Source organism: Danio rerio, chromosome 11 (genome assembly GCF_052040795.2).
Source record: "Danio rerio strain M-AB ecotype USA chromosome 11, GRCz13ab, whole genome shotgun sequence".
NCBI lineage: Eukaryota > Metazoa > Chordata > Actinopteri > Cypriniformes > Danionidae > Danio > Danio rerio.
The window spans coordinates 30,235,147-30,259,264 of NC_141031.1; the positions used below are offsets into that span (position 1 = coordinate 30,235,147).

The 24,118-nt window shown below is 34.9% G+C and overlaps 1 protein-coding gene across 6 annotated transcripts in view; it reads right to left on the reverse strand.

The window, feature by feature from the left end:
• phf2 (PHD finger protein 2) overlaps positions 1-24,118 on the reverse strand; it is a 60,090-nt gene that overhangs the window by 6,365 nt on the left and 29,607 nt on the right. For 2 of the 6 annotated variants that reach the window (XM_087272346.1, NM_001202418.2), the window contains 11 exon segments: positions 22,518-22,609; positions 22,353-22,442; positions 20,352-20,681; positions 18,997-19,116; positions 17,584-17,699; positions 14,928-15,106; positions 13,643-13,710; positions 10,471-10,640; positions 4,974-5,272; positions 1,667-1,762; positions 1,443-1,552 (listed from right to left, as the gene is read on the reverse strand). In XM_087272346.1, coding sequence (XP_087128472.1) covers positions 1,443-1,552; positions 1,667-1,762; positions 4,974-5,272; positions 10,471-10,640; positions 13,643-13,710; positions 14,928-15,106; positions 17,584-17,699; positions 18,997-19,116; positions 20,352-20,681; positions 22,353-22,442; positions 22,518-22,609 — 1,670 coding nt within the window. 6 annotated transcript variants of the gene reach the window in all.

Below are 24,118 nucleotides of genomic sequence, written 5' to 3' on the forward strand. Positions count from 1 at the left end.
CATACTTTTGAAAACCAAGCCTTTAATTGAGCATGACAATTGCTAATTGTCACAACTGTAAACATGACGAATTTCTTCTTCCATTTGATAAGTTTTGAGTTCCAGGTAACGAATGCAACACACTCGCAAAAATCAGATGATGCCTTAGGAACTCATGAAGTGTTTCCAAATTTGTAAGTCATATGCATCAGGCCAAGACTTTAAGTGGCCCAATCTCAAAGCAGATAAAGAGAGTTTGGGCAAAAATTTACTGAAAATGGTGACATGAAAACACTTGTGATTGTGTGAAAAAAGAACGAAAATAGTAATGTATGAACAAACTCAACAATGGCAAAATAGATCGCCATTGTAATTGCACCACCATTTCATAATATTGGTTCATGTTACTACAAACTCAACAATGGCAGAATAAATTGCCATTTTAATTATGTCACCATTTCATAATATCAGTTCATGTTACTACAAATGCAACAATGGCAGAATAGATTGCCAATGTAATTGTTTGTCACCATTTTATAATATCAGTTCACGTTACTACAAATGCAACAATGGCAGAATAGATCGCCAATGTTAATGCGTCACCATTTCATATTATCGGTTCATGTTACTACAAACTCAACAATGGCAGAATAAATCACCCTTGTAGTTACGTCACCATTTCATAATATCAGTTCATTTTAATAAATTGGCATTGTAATTGCCTCACCATTTCATAATATCAGTTCATGTTACTACAAACTCAACAATGCCAGAATAAATCGCCATTGTAGTTGCGTCACCATTTCATAATATCGGTTCATGTTACTACAAAGTCAACAATGGCAGAATAGATCACAATTGTAATTGCCTCACCATTTCATAATATCGGTTCATGTTAATAAATTGCCATTGTAATTGCCTCACCATTTCATAATATCGGTTCATGTTAATAAATTGCCATTGTAATTGCCTCACCATTTCATAATATCGGTTCATGTTAATAAATTGCCATTGTAGTTGCCTCACCATTTCATAATATCGGTTCATGTTAATAAATTGCCATTGTAATTGCCTCACCATTTCATAATATCGGTTCATGTTAATAAATTGCCATTGTAATTGCCTCACCATTTCATAATATCGGTTCATGTTAATAAATTGCCATTGTAATTGCCTCACCATTTCATAATATCGGTTCATGTTAATAAATTGCCATTGTAATTGCCTCACCATTTCATAATATCGGTTCATGTTAATACAAACTCAACAATAGTAGAATAGATCACCATTTTAATTGCCTCACCATTTCATAATATTGGTTCATGTTACTACAAACGCATCAATGGCAAAATAGATCACCATTGTAATTGCGTCACCATTTCATAATATCAGTTGCTTTGAAGCTGACCTATAGATATTTAGTATTTTAAATAACTGCTTCATAACGAACGTAAAGCATTAACCTGATGCGACAATTTAGCTGCTGCGGCTGCCAGTCCTGTCTCTATAGATGCCACACGTGCCCCTTCCCGAGCTGGTCTCTCTTGCCGCGGCACAGTGGGCCCAACTCGAGCTGCAAAAGTGAATAAATACTCATGAACATAGTGACAATCATGAATATAATCCCACATGATTACCTCTACATAACAGTCAAGAGTCCTACTTGAAACTGCAGGTATCATACTACCTGTTGGACTGTATGGAGTGTCGTCTGTATTTTTCCTTTTTTTCGATCTCGATTTGAAAATGGGGTTATCCTCCTCTGATTCCAGAGACGGATAAACTGGAAACAAATAGGAGAAATACTAGATTAAAAAAGGAAAGTCTGTTACTCTATACATGGCACTGTTGATTTGGCTTCTCATAGTCTTTGAAAGATCACTTAATAAAATGCGCAATATCAAAGTGCACTACATTTTAAACACACAGCTCAAACATGAAAAACCACCCTGTTTTTGCACTCCATAAACTACAGCGCTAAGTATTTTCCCATTGGATGGGATGTTAGCGTGACACAGATGCACGGCAGCTGTTCTTTGCTCTGCATGCACCTAAGTTTCTTTGAAGTCAACCACTCAAGAACACGCAATTTCCAACAATTAAATGATCAGAACCAAGAAAAAAAATGTTTAGAGAAAGGAGGAATGCAAGTGCTCTTGATATAACGCTCTCTTAGTGTGAGTCTGAAGGGGAATGTGCGTGCTAGTAATGACTAATTAGGGTATCAGATCAAAAAGCATTTAAAACAACAGTTTAAAACTCATGCTAATGGATTATTAACAGGCTTCTAATGGTCTTGCTGTTCTTGGAAAGGGTTCACAAAAGCTATAAAAGGGACCACTCAGAAAGGAGGGCTTGAAAAGTTCTTGCTGAGAGTAAACACTGCTGTCAGTTTGCAGTGAATGAGAACCCTTAAGTTCAAATCAAACTCTAATCAGAATGTTGATAGCGCAGATTTACACTGTTTTGCTTTGCTCTAAGGGCACCTGCATGGCAATTCCAAGTCGTCATGAAACATCCTTGACAAATTGTCTCAGAGGAACTAATTGGTCTTGATAATAGTGCAAACAAGCTATTCAAGATGAAGGTATGAGAGAACTGGAATCTGTTCTCCAAATGGCTTCTAAAGGGATAGTTCGGACACAAGTGAAGAATCTGTCATTATTTACTTTTTATGTCATTCCAAAACTGGATGACTTTATTACTTCCAAATGTTAAGGGTCCAACATGGTCCCATTAAAGGGATAGTATACTCCCTATTTAATATACTCACTATTTAGTCACCCTTGAGTGGTTATAAACCTTTATGAATCTCTTTATTCTGTTATGAAGATGTTGTACACATGAGAAGATAAGAAATGAAGCTGAAAACCTGTAACCATTGCCTTTCATAGTAGGAAAAACAAATAGTTCAATGTTTACAGCTTTCTTTTTTCTATTTACCAGAAGAAAGAAACTCAAACTGGTTTGATAAAAATAAAAGGTGAGTACATTTTTTGGTGAACAATTCTTTAAAGCTGCATAATTTAGTATAACTTTATTTTATACTGACATTTTATTTTATGGTGTCTTTTTTTACACATTTGCTAATCGGAAATTTATCTGGCAATTATTTTACACAGTGGATATTCTTCCTGCCACCACCCAGTACTGAGAGTACAACCCTCAGTGCTGGGAAAAAACAGACACTCCCATCCACACAATGTGAACAATTTTAGTTTATTCAATTAAACTAAATTGTTAAAATGCCTGGAACTGGAGAACATGCAAACTCCACACAGAAAGGCTCCTGGTCCTTCTGGGACTCAAACCAGCAACCTTTTTGCTCTGAGGCAACAGTGCTAACCACTGACCCACCGCACCACATTGCAATGCCACATGTAACTAACCCTTAACCTAAGCCTAACCATGTAGCAAATACATAAAGTTAATTAATATTTCTCAGTACCTAAATGTATAGTTGCATTATTTATTTATTTATTTTCTTTATTTAGCCAGGAGATCACATTGAGACAGTACTATCTATTCTTCCAGTGAGACCTGGTCAAGACGGTTGCACAAAAATACACACTAAAAAAATAAATAAAAAAAAATCATAGAAAACAATACCACAAATTTACCATTCGTAAAAAAGATCAAATCATTAAAAACAATTACAGGTATCCTTTAAAACGTTTTACAGAAGATGTTTAATGGTATTAGAGTCGATTGTAACAAAGACAACAACAAAAAATGGTATTAAAATAAGTTATTTAAAAGAAACCATGTTAATTGCTGCAGTCTAATAATTACTCTTATGACAACATGTGATTGGGTTTCATCCTCATTTTCATCACGCTTTACATTGGCATCAGTGTGTTTTGGTTCGACACAGTGAAGTGCGAATACCTTGTTTTGGTGCCTTCTCTCTTCACATCCCATAATGATCACATTAGGTCAGTAAGTGGAAAGTAGGTGATCTGTTTGCATTCAACTGCATTTGACCATGTGCATTTTTACACTATGAAAACAGTCACAATCATTGCTTGTGTTTTTACTACCTCTGGAAGTGACTGAAAGTGGAAAAGCTTGAAATGTTTGAAACCCTGTTAAAATCAGCAATTAGTGACCATTTGTGATTTAAATGATGGAAAAAAACATCACAATATGTCAGAGATGCCCAAACAAGGGCCTGCGGGCCAAAGTTGGCCCGTTGTAGCCTTTGGTTTGGCCCAACATCCCATCTGAGAAAGGAGTATAAATGATGGGCAGGGTTGGGGCCAATGATTTTAACAGAGGTTGTAATTTCTAGCAAAACTTCATTCTGTTATAAATGGGATGGTTATTACTGTAATAAGTTTATTATAAAGACGTAAAAAATGTATACAGCTTTAGTTAATACAAGGCAAAGTTTTCTAGCTATTTCAAATACTATTAAATAAATTCGGATGTACCCATGGCAGCTATATTTACCTTCGGCCACTAGCCTTAATCTAGTTTTGTTTTTGGCCTTTTATAGGAAAAGGTTTGGGCACCCCTGCACTATGTAAATGAGGTATACGACTGCACTGGCTGTATTACTGGATGAATCATCATTTTTGACTAAATCTCCAAACAAATTATTCAAGAAAAAATACATTTTCAGGGACAGTCACTTGTTGCCTCTACCTCTATCATAGACAGTTGTAACATCGTATCTAGAACTAGCACATCTGTGATATAAGAAGTTATAAATGCAAATAACGTTACTGTGAATATTGAAGACTATTGTTTAAATACCATACATGTAAACTGCATTCTCAGTTTCAGATGCAACACAAACAGACTTTAATCACACTGATCAAACGCAAAAAAAAGTCTAAATCTAGATTGCAATCTTTTAACAATTACTCTTGCGAGCTCTTCAACAACAGCCCTTATTTACATTACATAAACAAAAACAATGAGATTTTTCAGAGCATTTTCTGTGATCTTTAGAAGACAGCCAAAATGTTGTGGGTGAACCAAGTACTTACCATAATCCGAGTCCTTAAAGCAAGCCTCCAGATGGTCCTGGTCATCATCGAACATGTCCGAACTGTCCACGCTGCTGCTCTTTTGGGTCTTTTTGGGCAAGCGTTTGGCAGGTCGTTTGCTGTTCCCTCCTGCTCCGGCCGCACGGCTTGGCTTCTTGCTGGCTGCGCTGCTGTGCGAGTTGTTCTTAGCTTGGCTATTGCTCCAGAAGGGTTGCAGGCAAGAGTCCGATGACTGCAGGTTAGCCATGGACAACATGCCCTGGATGGCCTCCTGTGTGCTGGGGGATGCAGGTGGCTGACTGTAAGTCCATCAATAAGAAATACACAACACACATGTACATTACTCCAAGTGTCAGTGGGAATGAGAAGCGATTCGAGTTTTAGGAAGTGAGTCGGATGATGGGAAGCTATGGGGATGGAGATGAACACTTAGAGATGATGTGTGTCCTTTTTGCAGAACTGATGTGACAGGTAATGTGTAAATAGATGTGTTTGCATCCCAGATCCATGTTTTATTTATATTATAAATATGAATATTGAGAAAACTTTGCTAATGAAGCAATACTTAAGGCCAAATTATTGTCACATGACTTTAGTGAGATCAATTATGATGAACAAGTTAATATCTGTATATTGTAATTCCTTCAAATCTTCCTTCGTAAAAACTTCTTAATAAAAAAAAAGATAAATGCTTGCAAATATAGGTGTCAAAGATGTCCAAAGCAAATTATCAGATCTTTTTATGTAAAAAAAATGCATAAGAATCAACTAATCCTTACTCATTAAAATGTGCATAAGAGTATGGGGTCATACAAAATTGTATTATATTTTAAAGAATAATAAAAAAAATAGTATTTTAATATGTCAAACATTATATCAAAATATAGATATCAGTGCTTCCCACAAAGAAATAAAAACCGAATATCTCTGAAAATTGAAATAATTACAAGATTAAAACTTAATTTAAAGATTAAAGCTTATTTAAATAAGGTAAATGCGTTGATTAACCATTAATTATGGTGTACAAATATTTTGCAGCCAGTTTAGACCAGTCATTTTCCATCTCCTTCAACCATATAGTAAACTATTTCTAAGTGGTGTTTTTTTAGATTAAGTAATCTATTGTTTACTTTTTCTCTCTGTCTTGCGGCTGTGCACACTGTCAGCTGTGAAGTAAGTGGAAAGTAGTATTTAAAGTAGTAATGCAAAAACGCATACAAGCTTTGGAAAGCGAAAGCTGAATCCCAGACATTTTAGGAGATTTAGAGACCCAGACTGGACAAACTTTTGAAGTCCTAAAAAGGTGCGCCTCTGTGGGTCTGCAAAACAAGTGAGATTGTCTGTTGCGAGTGCTGACAGGTCTCACACACAGAGAACGAAATGGGTAAACGAGAGAAGATTCCACTACTTAATCGATAGCGGATGTTTGGTTATATTGGGTGGATATAAAAAAAATGTTAAAGGATGTTAATAATGGTTCAAAAAAATTCACTAAATATACTTGGGCAGTCGTTAATGTACTAATTAATATACATGTGTGGCCAGCCCACAAAAAGTCTATGTGTGGGAAGCACTGGATATCGTAGATACGTGTGTGTGTGTGTGTGTGTGTGTGTGTGTGTGTATATATATATATATATATATATATATATATATGTACAGTTGAAGTCAGAATTATAAGCCCCCTTGACTTATTAGCGCCCCTGTTTATTTTTTTCCCCAATTTCTATTTAATGGAGGAAATATTGTTTCAGCACATTTCTAAGCATATTAGTTTTAGAAACCTATTTCTAATAACTTTTAGAACTTAAAACTTTTATTTATTATAACTGATTTATTTTATCTTTGTCATGATGACAGTAAATAATATTTTACTTGATATTTTTCAAGACACTTCTGTACAGCTTAAAGTGACATTTAAAGGCTTAACTAGGTTAATAAGGTGAACTAGGTAGGTTAGGGTAATTAGGCAAGTTATTGTATAATGATGGTTTGTTCTGTAGACTATTGAAAAAAAATAGGTTAAAGGGGCTAATAATTTTGTCCCAAAATTGTTTTCAAAAAAATTAAAAACAGCTTTTATTCTAGCCGAAATAAAACAAATAAGACTTTTTCCAGAAGAAAAATATATTATCAGACATACTGTGAAAATTTCCTTGCTCTGTTAAACATTATTTGGGAAATATTAAAAAAAGAAAAACAAAAGGGGGCTAATAATTCTGACTTTAACTGTATGTATATATATATATATATGTGTGTGTGTGTGTGTGTGTGTGTGTGTGTGTGTGTGTGTGTGTGTGTGTGTGTGTGTGTGTGTGTGTGTGTGTGTGTGTGTAAATTATTAGCCCCCCTTTGACTTTTTTTCTTTTTTTAAATATTTACCAAATAATGTATAACAGAGCAAGGAAATTTTCACAGTATGTCTGATAATATTTTTTCTTCTGGAGAAAGTCTTATTTCGGCTAGAATAAAAGGAGTTTTTAATTTTTTCAAAAAACATTTTAAGGTCAAGATTAATAGTCCCTTTAAGCTATATATTTTTCTATAGTCAAAAAATAATAATACCATCGTTGAGCAAACCATCATTAAACAATCAACTTGCCTAATTACCTTAACCTGCCTAGTTAAGCCTTTAAATGACACTTTAAGCTGTATAGAAGTGTCTAGAAAAATATCTAGTTAAATATTCTGTACTGTCATCATGGCAAAGATAAAATAAATCAGTTATAATAAATGAGTTATTAAAACTATTATGTTTAGAAATGTGTTGAACAAATACTTCTCTCCGTTAAACAGAAATATATATAATATGGTAGTATGTAGTGTAGTATATTTTTTTAATACTGAAATCATTACACACATCACCTTTAAGCCATAAACATGGTTGATGTCAATCATGGAGAAAGGACTTTTCCACTGCAGCTGATTTATGACATCATTATCTGCACTTTTGTAAAATAGGAGACAACGTTTGTAATTATCTATAATCAACTGAACATGTGTGGGCCTGGCGAACGAACGTAAAATCCAATAATTAAGATTCAAAGCAGTGCAAGGTGTTTTTAAGAAGCAAACCCAAAGCTACCTCCATAAACTCAAACATACTTCCATTACACTGAACTTTCATTCAACCAAATCTAAGAGCTCAACGCAGAACTTACCTGTTCTCTCCTATAATCACATCTGCTCATGCATTAAGCCTTTTCTAACTTCCCTCTCTCTCACCAAAAATCCAAGTTTATTCCCTCATGTAAGAAATCACAAATCTGCACGTCAAAAAGATTATTCTACCATGCAAACTAATCTGACTATTGTGTCCACATCTGCTTTCGAACTTGAGGAAGCCAGCAGAAAACTACAGATTTAGCCTGTGCAGATTACCACCTATTAAGTGATTAACCAGTGAGGTGGAACAATGAGTCAAGAGCTCGTTTAATGTGGTCGCAACCAACTGAGAGCATTTCCTCCCCACGATCCTACAGTCGTATGTCAGCTTTAAAAGCACTGAAAAAAAATATATATAATTTGAGAAATTAACATATTTCAGCCATGTTTTCGCTCTCATTTTGCGTTTGAGCTGATTTGCAGCTTTCAGCGCAGTGGAAATAGACCATCAAAAATGTGCCCAAAACAGCAAACAGTAAAAATGAAGAGGAATGGCCTAAAGCTTTTGCAGCGTTTGACAAATTAATAGTGCGGAGGGATTAAACAAATAATGCCAGCACATGTAAACCGCTTAGAAAGAGCCGTGCAAACTATTACTTTGGCCATTGTTCGACATACACTCGAAACATCTGCTGTGTTTACAGTGTGAGCTTTAAGAACTAACACTTAGGCTAGAAATATGACATGTTTTAGTTCTTTAAGAATGAGGAACACGCTTCATCATGTAACTTGTATGTTCTCTTTGGCCCTCCGCCAAGGACTAAACATATCCATAATCTGCGATGTATAAAGCATATCACATGAGTCATGAAATGTATGAATTAGGGATGTGCAAAACTGACCAGTCGATGGATTGTCTAAACAACTTGTCGCTTGTGTAATTACGCTAGTTTAGGATCATGTGCACCAGATACTAGTGATGATTCTTCACTTCAGACACATTCTTGTGTTCAGGAGCAGACTGATAGAGAGTAATATTCGTGTAAAAGAATGTAAGGTCTCGATTTGTGTATTATGAAACTATTAAACAGAGATGCAGGACAGGGCCTACAGTAATAGTTCAAAATCGATTTAAATTGCAGACTGAATGTAACAATGCACTAATCAGTATATTTATTGGCTATATATTTACCATATTTGCAGGATTGTAAGGCAATGTTTTGTTTTTTTAAATAACCTGAAATGTGTTGTGACTTCTGTGCAATTAACAATTAATGCAAGTATTTGCAGATAACATATTACACATGCTACCAATTTTAGTTTCACTGTAAGTACATTTGTTTAGGCTTGACATTGATCAATGCCATTTAGAGTGAAAGGCATAACAATTTCTGTTAATTTTATATTTTCAGTCCCTTTTTTCTTCTAAAAAATGTTTAATTTGAAGAATTTGCTATTGAATGACCGAAACAAAAACAGCTTTCCACATTGTTTTTGAAAAATGTAAATTAAGTTTTGTTTTAAGCGGCCTATATATCAGATATCTGCATCATATAGATAAGGGCTGCACGATATTGAAAAAAGTTGTAAAAATGTTCTCTGAGATATATATTGCAATACAAATACAATTTCATCAGATGACCTGAATAGCTTTATTTACAAAGTCATTACTTTGGATTGATTAAGAGGATTTTGTATGGGGTGAAAAATGAATACCTTTTTTTATGTGATTTATTATATAATTACAATAAACAAACTACAATCATAAAAAAACACAATGGAGCAAATGTTAAAGTGAAATCGTGCTTTATGGTTTTCTGAAGAGGGTCTAGCAGTATTCAGTTACATATATTATTGAATAATCAAATGCAAAATAACATTGCATAGTCTTCATCATATAAGTAATTCAATAAAAATAATCTTTATTAAACTTCTTTATGTACTATTAAAATGCTTTAAACTCTCTTAAAATGCTCACATAGTTGCAGGCCTTAAAAACACATGCAGACAATACATTTCACTCAATTCTGCAGTGTCTCCACAAATACCTGTGGTTTCTGATCATCTATAATCCTAACTCAACATTGCATGTCTTGTGATGTGACTAATGCGGATGCACACATTGTGATATCGATGCTCAAACGATATATTGTGCAGCCCTAATATTGATTAACACATCGGTTATTGGTTGCGGTCAAGGTTTCCATAACTGAGCACCCCTACTAAAATACTCTCAGAGTAGTTGCTTTTCTAAATTTATCCCGTTTGAAAATGTGCGACTAAAAGCTATTTTTTTTATAAAACATTAAATAATGAAATAACTTTTTATTAATCAGCTAGGTGAAGTCTCGTGTTTCATCTAGCAGAAAATGGAGAGGAATCACGTGTGTACCTGTTGTTGCTGTAGTCAATGCCGCCCACTTGTTTGCTGGCCTGCAGGAGATCCAGGATCCCAGCTGAACTGCCACCTTTCTTTTTCGAGACCTTTGAGTTGCGCCCTTTGACGTCTGTCTTGGCCTCGGTGTCTATGTGAAGCGATTCCTCATCCGATGTATCTGGACTCTAAAGTAATGCAAGCAAAAACGCGTTATTTACTGGATGTGCATGATTTAAAGTTTTAAAAAACATACAAGAAACTAGAAAACGTTTTGCATAAGCGAATTAGTCTTTATAACCATTTAGCCTTATGTGGCTGTTTATGTCACGAGGTAAAAACTAAACAAAAATGGTACTTTTGAAATTCTGAGTAAAAAAATAGCTGTACATGTACCGACGCAGTGTTTCTTCACAATGTGACATCAACATCTTCTGGCCCATCATGTACTGTAAAAAATGCTGGGTGCCAAACAAATCCTTTATTTTGTCCCAACACAAATCCATTAAGTTAACTTAATTGTTTTCAAAAATTTAAGTTGATTAAACATAAAACAATTAAGTTGTCCCAAAAAAGAAAAACTCAGGATTTGTGTAGATTCAACTCATTTAAATTAAGTAGTTTAAATATTTATTCATTAATTCATTTTCCTTCGGCTTAGTTTTGGTGGCCACAGCGGAATGAACTGCCAACTATTCCAGCATATGCAACCCAGTACTGGGAAACACTTACATTCACACACACTCATACACTGCGGCCAATTTAATTTATGAATTTCACCTATAACGCAGGTCTTTTGACTGTGGGGGAAACCAGAGCACTCGGAGGAAACCCACACGAACACAGGGAGAACCATGCAAACTTCACACAAAAATGCCAACTGGCCCAGGCAGGGCTCGAACCAGCGACTTTCTTACTGTGAGGCAACAGTACTAACCGCTGAGCCACCATGTCGCCCCTATAGTTTAAACAAGCAGCCAAAATCTTTTTTAATTAAGTGTACAATGAAAAAAATCTGGTTTCCAAACAAAGTTATTTGGAATAAGGAATTAAGTAAATTTGTTAGTTTTTACAAATCTAAGTGGATTGAACATAAAATAGGAGAGGCGCGGTGGCACAGTGGGTAGCACTTTCGCCTCACAGCAGGAGGTCCAGTGGGTCTCGGCTGGGTCAGTTGGCATTTCTGTGTGGAGTCTGCATGTTCTCCCCGTGTTCGTGTGTGTTTCCTCCGGCTGCTCCGGTTTCTCCCACAAGTCCAAAGACATGCGCTATAGGTAAATCTGGTAAGCTAAATTGTCCATAGTTTATGTGTATAAATTAGAGTGTTTGGGTGTTTCCCAGTGATGGGTTGCAGCAGGAAGTGCATCCGTTGCGTAAAACATATGCTGGATAAGTTGGCGGTTAAATCCCAGATTAATAAAGGGTCTAAGCCAAAAAGAACATGAATGAATGAATATAAAACAATGAAGTTGTGCCAAAATAAAACTCAATTATTGTGTTGTTTCAGCCAAACATATTTTTGAGTGTGTATAATGCAGTGCTTGTAGTCATTTTTGTAGGTCCATGACGATGAGGATTGATTTTGATATTGTCAGTTATACAAAAAAAAGTTAAAAAATAAACAAATAACCATTTTTTTTTTTTTGCTTTTTTTGCTAGAATTCTGCCTTTTGTTCTTCACAATGTAGTCTCTAAGTTTTACAAACTCATAATTCTGAAACAGTGTTCATAAACTTCTCACTTTGTTAAACCAAAAGAAGTTTAAAATAGTAGAAGACCTATTCTTTTCCTCTCCATATACACCAGACACCTTCTTATAAACACCTCATGCTTCTTGTAAAACATTGTGCAATTCTGAGCTGCAATTAAGGCTGGGCAATTGGGCCTAAAATAAAAATCTCGATTAATTGAACATTTGAACTCAAATACAATTAATGAACAATTGTTTTATTGATTTATTTGATTAATTTGCTCTCATAGTTCAATGTCAGGTTTTGTACAGTAAATATACTCACATATTACAATTAATAGATGTTTGAATCAAGGGTGCATTACTTGATTTTAATATAATTGAACACAGAATATCTATGATCATTTATTGAACATCAACATTGAACAACTGAAATTAAAACATCTAAAACCAGCAGTCTCTTTTTCTCCTATAAAAATGTGAAAATAAATAACTTTTTGAAAACAAAATGAATGATTTTCAATGTTTTTCATATTAAAAGTAGAAAACAAGCAGTATCTTTTCTAAATGAAATAACTCTTGTATATCCTGTAAATAATATTTTAAACATTGCATTTCTCGAATCTTCTGTAAACAATATTTTAATGTAAGTAATAATTTTATTATAATAAAAAATATGCCATCTCAAGGCATCTCTGGCGCAGTTTCCAATCATCATCAATGTAGTGCAAACTTGTGACGTGTAATTATATTTTAACGAAGGCTGTGCCGGATCATACCCATACATTTGACGCAGAAGTATAAATCAGCCTTAACTGAGCGGGGTCACGTGACTCCAGACGGGATGTAGGGAAAAGTAGGGAAAGTCTGTGAAGGAATTGACGTGGAAAATTTTGATCAATAATAGGTTCTGAATGCTGATTTTGATTACCTTTCGATTAATCGCCTAGCCCTATTTGCAATGACCATTTTTTCTTCTTCTTTATTTTAAACCCATGTCATAAACAAGCCCCTAAACCCTGTCATTATCCAAACTGCCCTTGATTTATCTTAGTTTTGTGGTAGGGCTTTTATCAGTCTATCCTACAGCCTTCAGTAACCCTTCACGTAGTTTGCCTGTGGGCCTCTGACGTGATTAACTTTCTCACTCTCATTTGATTCACTCTACAGCTATTTCCTTCATCAGCTTTGAGGTGATACTTGGCTCCGTCCTGTAGCTTGTTTTCTTTGATTCGAGCCGTATGTTGGTTTAAGTCTGAACATTATGGGTGATTTGTGTTCACCAAGATCTTCAGCGATGCCATGTTTTAAACGCATGCAGAAGGAATGAATCAGCTACTTCATGAAATAAAGATCGCAGATTTGGATTGGGTCCTAATGTCTTCCTGTTTAGTGTCAATCAGCTTTTAATGCTATCACCACTGTCTGATTAAAGAGAAATATTATGGATGTTTTGTTAAATGAAACTGGACTTGATCTGTAAGTGGAGTTGATGCTCACCTTCATGTCCGACGGCGGTAGCTTTGGCTTTTTTGATGGCTGAATTGGCTCTTTGATGTTTGATAAAACTGTAAATAAAGGCAGATGTTGAGCATTATTTTCACATAGTATGGAATGAAAGATTTATTAGTAATTAGTTACAAGACACGTGCATTTCTTACATGGAATCAGTTAGTTGCCACTTCAAATGTTCTGTCACTCATAACATTTTATGATCAGCAATGAAAAACATTAAGACACCACTTGGAAAATGTTCAGTTTCTCTAGATTTATGTGTTTAAATCTGTAAACTACTGATAACATTTCTTCCTAATTTAAAAATAAGGTCAATTGGAAAGTTTTTGCATCATAAAATAAATAAAAAAACAAATATGCTTTTAGACATTTATTTACATTTTCAGGGAACACAATACCAGTTTTTTAACTTAAGAGGAATTAGGAAATCATTATTCAATAACCCTGATTTTGAAACACACTCATTCATAATTTTGAAACATTGTTAGTTTCGGTGCGAGAAAATTGTTTTTATATTTGAAATTTGGAAGAAATGTTATCGGACCTTTTCATCAGATATTTTACTCAAACCCATACAGAAGTAATCCAGTAAATCCAGATATTAAAGTATCTTTTTTATAGCTTCATGTGCCACCTAGGGACCAAAGTTTAATTTGTCTATTGAAATGTAAAATAAGTCAATAAATTAAATGTACAAGGGCCAGAAACGCAGGAATCCAACTTTTTCCTGAAAATGTACAATCAGAGGTATATGGAGAATTTGTTTTTAAACTTCATCAACTGCATTTGTGAAATATTTCTTGTGAAAAATGGCCTGATCTGCTATAAATGCTTATAAATACATAAATGAACAAGCTCAATGTTTTTACTGTAATTAAATCAAAGTTCAAGTTCATTTATTTATTTAGAGTTTATTTAGTTTATTTATTCATTTATTAGGACAAAAATTTCTTAAAGATCATCTATGACTTGAAACATTTGGCTTCATTCTATTCAAACTTCACTGGCAGATATTGCAAAATGATCATTTTTGGACCCTTTGCCCACCCTTGTTTGTGTGGTTGTTTACAGTTTGTTGCTAAAATTTCAAATCAATAATAATTCAAGACATTTCACTCATGTTGGCTTAAAATCAGTGTAAAATGCATCAGATGTCAGCAGATTGCATCTGGTCCTGATCATAAAGTCTATAATCATTTCTTGCTCTTAAATGATGTTTTATTCAATCAGAAAAGCTCCCCGTCCCAGATCACATATCATGAAAGCTTACAGGAAAACTCTCTCTTGACTGCGTTCTTTTTCCTCCTGATTGGGAATTCCTCAATCTTCAGCTCTCCTTCATCAGAGACGTACTCGTACTCGTCTCTCACAGGCTTGGGCTTTTCTTCTTTAATGTTCTGTATCGAGCCAAAAACACTGGAATTGGTCTGGGTCTTCAGCATCTTTGAGCTAAAGAAACAATTGAGAGAAGATAATATCAGATTTCTGAAACAAACTGGGGCACGAAGAAAGTACTACTCAGACTACTCGAAATTAGGATCATTAATCAAATTTAAAAGCACTTCCATTACCTAGCATTTTATTATTTTCAAACATGAAAAATTATAAAAGTGTCAAACAAATTTAAATGTAGGTTTTTTTGAGCAACGCTTGAGTTTTGCAATGGTTACACGTTCAGTCCACACTACGCCGAGCCCCGAAAATGGATCTTTTTGGAACGCTAAAGAGGCCATTTTCATTTTAAAGCACTCCTGTTGCGTGCGTGTCAGTGTGAATGGGGAAAAACAGAGACATCTGAAAACAGAGGCGTGGCTACCAACATTCATGCTACCTGATTGTGGCTTTTTCTTTGTATCTTTTCTATGTAACTTAAAACTTCCCGAGGACACATTGGGCAAATCTTTAAATGTAACAGCAGTGTACTTTTATAATGTCATTCACCCTGGCTATGTTTCACAATCTTAACCATAAAATAAAAACATGACAAAGAATTTTTATATTTAAAACCTAAACATAAGTGACACCAAAAATCTTAAGGCATTGTGTACATATTTATATGACCGTCATCTTCACTGTGTACAAATTTATAAAAAACGAAGCCTAATAACTGCCTCCTTTCATTTTCATTGAAAAATATGAAACATTAGGCTCATTGTGTGGTTTTGGCAAAGCGTGCTTAATGTCAGGCTATATGAACACAATAAGAAATATCAGAGGAAATGCATGGTGAAATTCGAAATAGCCGTCTCTTTTGCTGAATCATTTTAATAATCAGAAATAATTATAAATGTATAAAGTACAATAAGTTTATACAATACAGGAAATAAAGGAAAGCAGTTGAAGTCAGAATTATTAGCCCCCCTTTGAATTTTTTTTTCTTTTTAAATATTTTCCAAATTATGTTTAACAGAGCAAGGACATTTTCACAGCATGTCTGATAATATTTTTTCTCCAGGAGAAAGTCTTATTTGTTTTATTTCGGCTACAATAAAAGCAGTTTTAAAAAACATTTTAAGATTAATATTAATAGCCCCTTTATGTAATATTTCTTTTTGATAATCTACAGAACAAACCATCGTTAAACAATAACTTTCCTAATTACCCTAATCAACCTAGTTAAGCCTTTAAATGTCACTTTAAGCTGAATACTAGTGTCTTGAGAAATATCTAGTAAAATGTTATTTACTGTCATCTTGGCAAAGATAAAAGAAATCAGTTATTAGAAATTTGTTATTAAATCTATTATGTTTAGAAATGTGTTGAACAAATCTTCCCTCCGTTAAACAGAAATTGGGATTAAAAAACGGGCTAATAATTCAGGGGGTTTAATAATTTTGACTTCAACTGTAGGTATATTAACTTATCTTTGACTCAGCCAAATCACGTTTCCTGACATGTGGGCTAATAGATACAAAAGCCAACATGTTAGATATAGGTCTACACAAGATGAATGATAGATTGCATCAAACAGAGGGATGAAATCCAGCAGCAGATTCAGTATGGACTGAATAAAGTTGGACTGAGCATGGGCCAGTTTAAGATTCTGATGGTATGATAACCTCTGATAAAAATATCACGAAATCATGGTATTGTGATACTGCTCTAAAATAAGTTCTCTTTAAATGTCTAGGTAAAAAACAACAACTATTTCCTCCATCAAACAAAATATATTTTATTTTAAGAAATATTTTACATATTTTGGACCAGTAGCTTTTGATGTTCATTTTTTTTTTCTGCTGAAGATTCTGTTGCCCTAAAAACTAAATAAAATAGTTGTGAAAAACATACAAATAAACTAGCAAACAAAACCTTACACATACCTTAGAAACGGTATAACAGAAAACTTTGGCAGTTTTAAAACCTTGACTTTTCCAAACCATGGTATACCTTGAAACCGGTTATCGTCACATGCCTAAGTTTGACTGCTTTCAGGTAGGCAGGTGTGCTAAGAGCTCCCGCTGACTGCTTTCAGTGCATGCCAGAGTGCGTGTATGGTCACGTGATGTGCGTTATCAGCAATGTAGTGTGAACAGAGCTTTTCAGAAACGCTAGATAAAACGCCAGAGTGGACGTAGATCGTTTTCGTTCTAAAACGTTGTTTTAAAATGAAAATGTATTAGTGTTAATGGGGCCTTAGATGCATATATCTTGATCTAAATGACAATGGAATAGTATTTCACACATCTTTTATTACTTTATTTGAATAACTCTTTATAAATTCTCTTTAATAATTCTTTTACTTTTGTAAATTCTATTTGATGTGGACACCAAAAAAAAAGATTTGCCCCAATAAATAAATAAGTACATATTAATTATGACTATATTATTACATTATAATAGTTTTTGTAAATCACTTTATTATTTTGTATACATTTATAATCAATTTTACAAATTAGAATGTGAACACTGGCTACATCTCCACTTACCCCAGCAACTTCTTATTCGATAACGAAAATGCGAATTTGTTGTCTTTATGGCTGAGTAGACTTTTGTCGAATTTGTGCTCTTCTTCCATTTTCAATAAGGAATCGGGTTTGCTGTTCTGCAAGATGAAAAGAAACACCAAAACAACAGTCAATGCTTTGAAAGTCTCCCCGTCTCGAGGCTCTTCACTGTCAGTCGCCATCAATCCGCAGCGATCAGACGTCAAAGACCTTGAAGACTATCTAGCAGAGACTCCTCTCCATCTGTAAATGCTTGGCAAAGGAGCACTCGGTTCAGGAGACTTGGAGCGACTACAAACATTCCCGGCCTGTCTGGCATTGAATTTTCCCTCTTGAACGAAAGCCCCGTAATGCCTTCCGTTCAGCAGAATTAAGCTTTTCCTACAAAAACCATGTTATCCAAAAATAATGACACAACAAGCAGAAATGAAGGCATGTGTAAATACTTAGCTGACATGTCGTGGATGTGACATAGCATTATGGCATTAGGTAAACTTGCTTTGATGATCCCAGAACAGAGAAAGCGTGAACCGCAGAGTTCTTTCTGCTGATTGCTTTGATCTGAAATGTGTAAATCGCTTCTGGATGATCCTGAAACCCTTCTGCACTACATTTCAACTTGTCGGGGTTTGATATTGTTTGCCTGAATTTTCAATGAACTGATCTGTGTTTGAGGAAATCATTAAGCGATGCACCGGAGATTAACGTTTATTATGATCATCTAGCACAGTGCTTTCCAAAGTGAGGTTCGGGACCTGCGGTAGGGTTGCGGGACAATGACAGGGGGGTCACTTGGTGATTTACAAAAGTCAATTAAACTTTATTAAACAATCAGAATTACCATATTTTTCCAGAACCCACATAAGAAGAAAAATAGTAGTTATTGGTTACAATAAAAACAACATGTAAATGAAAAGCCATCAGCTATTCAATAATTTTTATCACACATGGTGCGTTTACGTTAGATTAACAACACAGCAATAGTGTAAGCTCCAGCAGATGAATTTTATAGCACCAGGGTAAACTTTCTGACATCTTTATGGCAATCAAATACATTAACAATAAATACAGGCCACAACTGGACATCTGGGATGATCTCTAAATGGTGGTCTCCAAAATTAAACCAATAATAGACTTGTGCTGACACTGTGCCCACAAGACTTTATAGTTGAGGTTAATATTAAATTAAACATATTAATAAATGGCTATAAAAATTATATGCTTGTTAGACTCTTGCACTTTTTTGTGCTGTCAATATGCTCATGTTTATATAGGCCTATTGTTGTGTGTCCAACATTTGTCTGTTTATGAATGAGGGGATCGCCAGTCACTGGCATTGTTATTTTGGGAGTCACGGGTTGAAAAGTTTGGGAACCCCTGGCCTAGCACACATACCTTATATTTCCATTTGGACTCCGTCTTGTTCTTATTGTGCTCTCGGATCATCTCAAACTTCTTGACGTCATTCGGTTTATTCGTCTCTTTCTCCATGATACTCATCCCGGTTTTAATCAGCTTTGCATGGTGAGAGACAAAAACATTTATTATAATACATGAAAAATTGGACAAAGTACAAGATATTCAAAGTCATTTTGCAAGTGTGGAATCATTTTAATGCACTGACCCAAAAATATTCCATAAAAAAATACTAAGAAAATTATAAACAATACTTACAAAATACAAACTATTGTTTCAGTGTTTGAGGATTTTAGCTTTCAGCAGAGGCAAATTAATGATGAAGTAATGATTGTAATGTGACGAGTTAACAAATAATCCTAAAAATATAATAATCTTATAAATATATAATATATAATTATATATTATATTATAAATATAATAATCTTACAAAAACAAGCATAACATCATACAATTCAACCATAGAACGCATGCTTGATCACTATCAGCTTCTCCTCCATCAAATGATGTCTCTTCCTCTGAGTTATAGCCTTTTTATGTTAAATGTACTGCAAATGTGACAGAAACATGGGGACAATAGAATTTTTTTTTTTTATTTGTAGAATTTTTTTATCATTTCAATTGATGTGAATGATAACAACTTAAACTTGCTATTTCTGACGTTTTTAGCATAACAAAACTATTAAAGCTGTAGAATCCATTGGGATAAGGACAAGGACAATGACATGGTTTGTACATTTGTAAAGTGTTTTTAATAAAGAACAAAACAATCTGAGAACTAAGTAAAATAACATATTCCTTTACAGCAGTGTTTCTCAACCACATTCCTGTAGGACCACCAGCTCTGCATTTTCCATGTCTCCTTAACCAAACACACCAGATTTAGACGAGCAGATCATTAGTAGAAACTAAAAAACCTATAATGGGTGAGACAGAGAAAAAAGACATCCAAAACATGCAATGTTGGTGGCCCTCCAGTAATGTGGTTGAGAAACACTGCTCTACAAAACAACTCAAAGAAATCAACCACCAGTCCATTTTAGACTTGTTTTTTTGGCATGAAATACTTTTTATTCACTGTACTTAGGTTTTTATTTCAAGGACAGATAATGTACGTTTCTAGTAGAATGTCCCTTAACGTTTCTGACTTTTTTGACTTAAACTTCTGCTTTTTGCATGAAACATTTGCATGACTGTATAATTAAAATTATAATTCCTGATATAATGCTCTACTGATGTTCACCTATATCTTTTTTTCCTGATAATTTTTACTTGTTTAAGTCCTTTCAGAACCTTAAACATAACTGAATATCTTGAGAAAAAATAATCTTTACTTTTTTGGGCTGGTCCATCTTGTTCAGGATGTCCTTTGCATGGGATTCAAGAGCTGCCAGACTCGAGGGCTTTTTCTCAGGTATAACACCTTCTTTCACTTTCTTGGCCTTCTTTTTGCCTCCCTCTTTTATTTTGGGTTCCTTCGGTGGTTTTGGAGCCTTGGGCATTTTGGGTGGCTTTGGGACTTTCTTCCTGGCTGGCTTATCTCCTGAAGGGCTGGAGACGTGGGCAGGGGACATGGGCTCTTCTGGTTCTGACAGAGCAGACGGAGGTTCCTCTGCCGGGGGCTTTGAGTTGCTGGGTTCACTTTTTATGGCTTTTGTCGCATTCTGAGTCAAAAACAAAATTCAGATATTTTCAGCCATTAGGGCAATTCCAGCGTTATGCATGTGATTTGCAGTAAAATCCCAAAACATAAATTCATATTGAAAGTCTAGTATATATACTGGAACATCTGTTTATATTTTCCAAAACAACTAACCAGAGTTATGGGATCGGAAAAATATCAATCTGTAATACGGATGCATCGATAATAGATTTTGGTTGTACGATTATAGTCTGAGGAATAATCACGGTTATTACCATTATTATGCATTATGCATCTCAAACACTAGTAGTGCATTAGTCACATGAAAACTCATTTTATTTTACAGCAGGGGTCTCAAACTCAAATTGGCGGGAAGCCATTTCAGTGACTGACAATTCATGGGAGGGCCGTTTTTAACATTAAAGCACAACAAAAAAGTGACATAATTATATCTATAAAATATGTCTATGACATATAAATAATCATAATAATAATAATAATAGTTATTATTATTCTGTCCCAACTAATTGTTGCTCTACCAAAAGTTTAACAGATAGTGAGAATAGTAGAAAGCAGTTTGGGGAAATCTAGTGGCAATTGTTCTTCTCAATTTCATTATTTTAGGTAAAACTACAACAAAGAGAGGCAAAATTCACATTTACTGCACCCTGGAAAAAAACAATAGTAAAACTGAAATACAGTATAATATAGTGCAGTACTTTAAGTAGATGGGGGGGGGAGGGTCAAAACCAAAAGCGGATATATGCACAACAATGAAAGTGGTTTAAAAACATTTGTTTTGGGGGACCAAATCTCGTTGTATATTTGACATCAGTTGTGGATAGAGGAAAGAAAGGGGCCTGGAGTTTGAGACCCCTGTTTTACAGTGTTATTTATTGCTGCTCCGTAACCAATTAATACAGCACATAATATTATTAAGAATAAACAATAATCCATTTCTCTCTTTGTGCTTGAAAGTAAGTGTAATAATAGCCTCAGTTACAGTTAATCCAGTGTACGTGGTTATTAGTCTCGGTGTACATGCTCGGAACTTTAAACTAGCGCACAGTTGGCATAACTTTGTTTAGTTGTAGCAGTTTTGTTCCATGCTGAAACGTCGTGTGGAAAAGCCTTTCTGATTAATTATTTGTGATGAATTAAGGCGCGGTTAATAGTAAAACTGATTAATTGTTGCATCTCTAATCTGTAAACATTGTTAATATTTTATATGAAGAAAATAAAACATGCTTCATTGATGTGACCAAAGTATATTTACAATATACTTTATAGAATTTATTTGAATTAAACTGTACAGGCCAAAAGAAACAATGCTAATCACTAGGATAATAGTTGACTCTCTATAGAACAAACATGATTGATCTAGTTTTATTTTTACATTTTTTGCATTTATGAGGAAAAAGCTTCATTATGGATGTGACAGATGTTAAATTGCCACTTCTGTGACTTTGGTAAATCAAATATATTTGTTTGAACACTTTAAAAAAACATTTAAGCATTTTTTAGTATTGTAAAGTACAAGCTGACACAAAAAACTTAGAAAGGGTTTCGCTATTTTGCTTGAAACATTGCAGGGTTGACATTTGCGTGGATTTGCTCATTAGTGTTCCTGATGCTAGCAACAAAACTCAAGATCAGATTGTAATACTTGAGAGTCACTGACGACTTGTTTCACCTCTGCAATCCGAATCTCTTTGGCAAGGTCTTTAATGAGCTGTGCTGGCTTCATGTTTTCTGGAAGCTCGTCCTCATGTTCTAAAAGAGCCTTGGAAAGAGACATAAAGGCAAGTTACAGGCAAGTTACATCACACATCATTTTGTTAATGTGAGTGCGGCATACCTGTTTTTTAGTCCACGATCTGAATGCTCCATTGACAATTTTGGCACCGTGTACCAAGTAAGGAGGTGGCTGCTTGTTCGCCTTGTGTAAACCTGCAAAATGATGAGGAAATTTGGCATCGTTATTCCCATCTGGATTAAACACTCAACCAGCCATAAGATCCTCTCTAGAAAGGGCTGTTTTCTAAACAGGCAAATTGGTGAAAGGTCCAAGTTTCCTTAAATCATTAGCAGCAATGCCTAAGATCATGCTTGCCCTGTCAGAAACGCTCAAAGCATGAAACTGGCGGAGGGAAACATTACACCAGAAATAAAAAGGGACTACGTTTTCAACGTAACCCATTACTGTTCAATAACAAAGGCCATTCATATATCAAACTGATTACTTCAATCCAGAGGGACTAAAACAGTCATGTGCCTTTTCCGAGAGCCGGCTTGAACATTGATTACATTGGACTGGATACACAGCCACTACAGGAAATATATTCCACACTGCATTTAAATTAATAACATGAACATAAAGTGAAAGCTGAAACATTGAAAGGAGAGGGAGCCTGGCGGTGGCCCAGCCGGCCTGCTGGGACCAAGGCCAAGGTCTTTTTTTTTCTCTCTACCTGAAGTCACACATGAGAGTTGAACCCTTGTAAAGATGACCTTGAAAGCAGATTCCCGCATCAGATAGCTTGGAGACCAACTCTGCAATGAGCGAGCTATAGCAATCTGGCGAAATTAAGTAACGTAACGAGGTAAAATGGTGGAAATATAAACACACAGTCCAAGGCCAGATGAGGGGAGTTTAAACACCAGGTTGTAATGGAGCAAGAGATTCTGCCTTTTGAAGCTAATCATCTGTGAACTCTGTGATGCACCGATCTAATGACTGCAATAATACAGCGGCTATCCAGAGCCTCCTCATCTGCTCAGCAGGCCCCTTTCAGGATCACGCACCAAGCTGAGGAGAAGGAAGCCATTTGAGTCTACCTTATGACATTAGATCTTTTTATTTCCAGTCCCAAAGTTCACTATTACGGATAAATCTTCTGCTGTGCTGGACGGAAAGGTAATTTTGGAAAGTGAAACCTTTGAAGCCACTTCGGGGGAGTCACACAGGGGAGTTTTGCTGAGAATGATTTAAGCCTGCGGTGAAACTGATACTTTAGTCATTTCTGTGAAACTACAAATCCTACAAACACATTTTTAAAAAGAAAAAATGTTTTTAAACTCATTTTATTTAATTATATTAATGATTTTTTGGGACAGATAATTAATTTTCAAGATCAAAAATATTGTCTAATATAGATATTTAGATTTATTTTAAATGTCATCATAAATAGAGTTCTGTTTACAAAATCTATTATAAATCTCAAGTGTCGCCAAAATGTAACAAAAAAGTTTCAGCACAAATTATGTCATATAATTTTTATTATATTATGCAGTTTTATTATATTATACATTTAATGTGGAAGTAAAAAATAAAGTTGTATTGTGTCTTTCATTCATTCATTTTCTTGTCGGCTTAGTCCCTTTATTAATCTGGGGTTGCCACAGCGGAATAAACCGCCAACTTATCCAGCACGTTTTTACGCAGCGGATGCCCTTCCA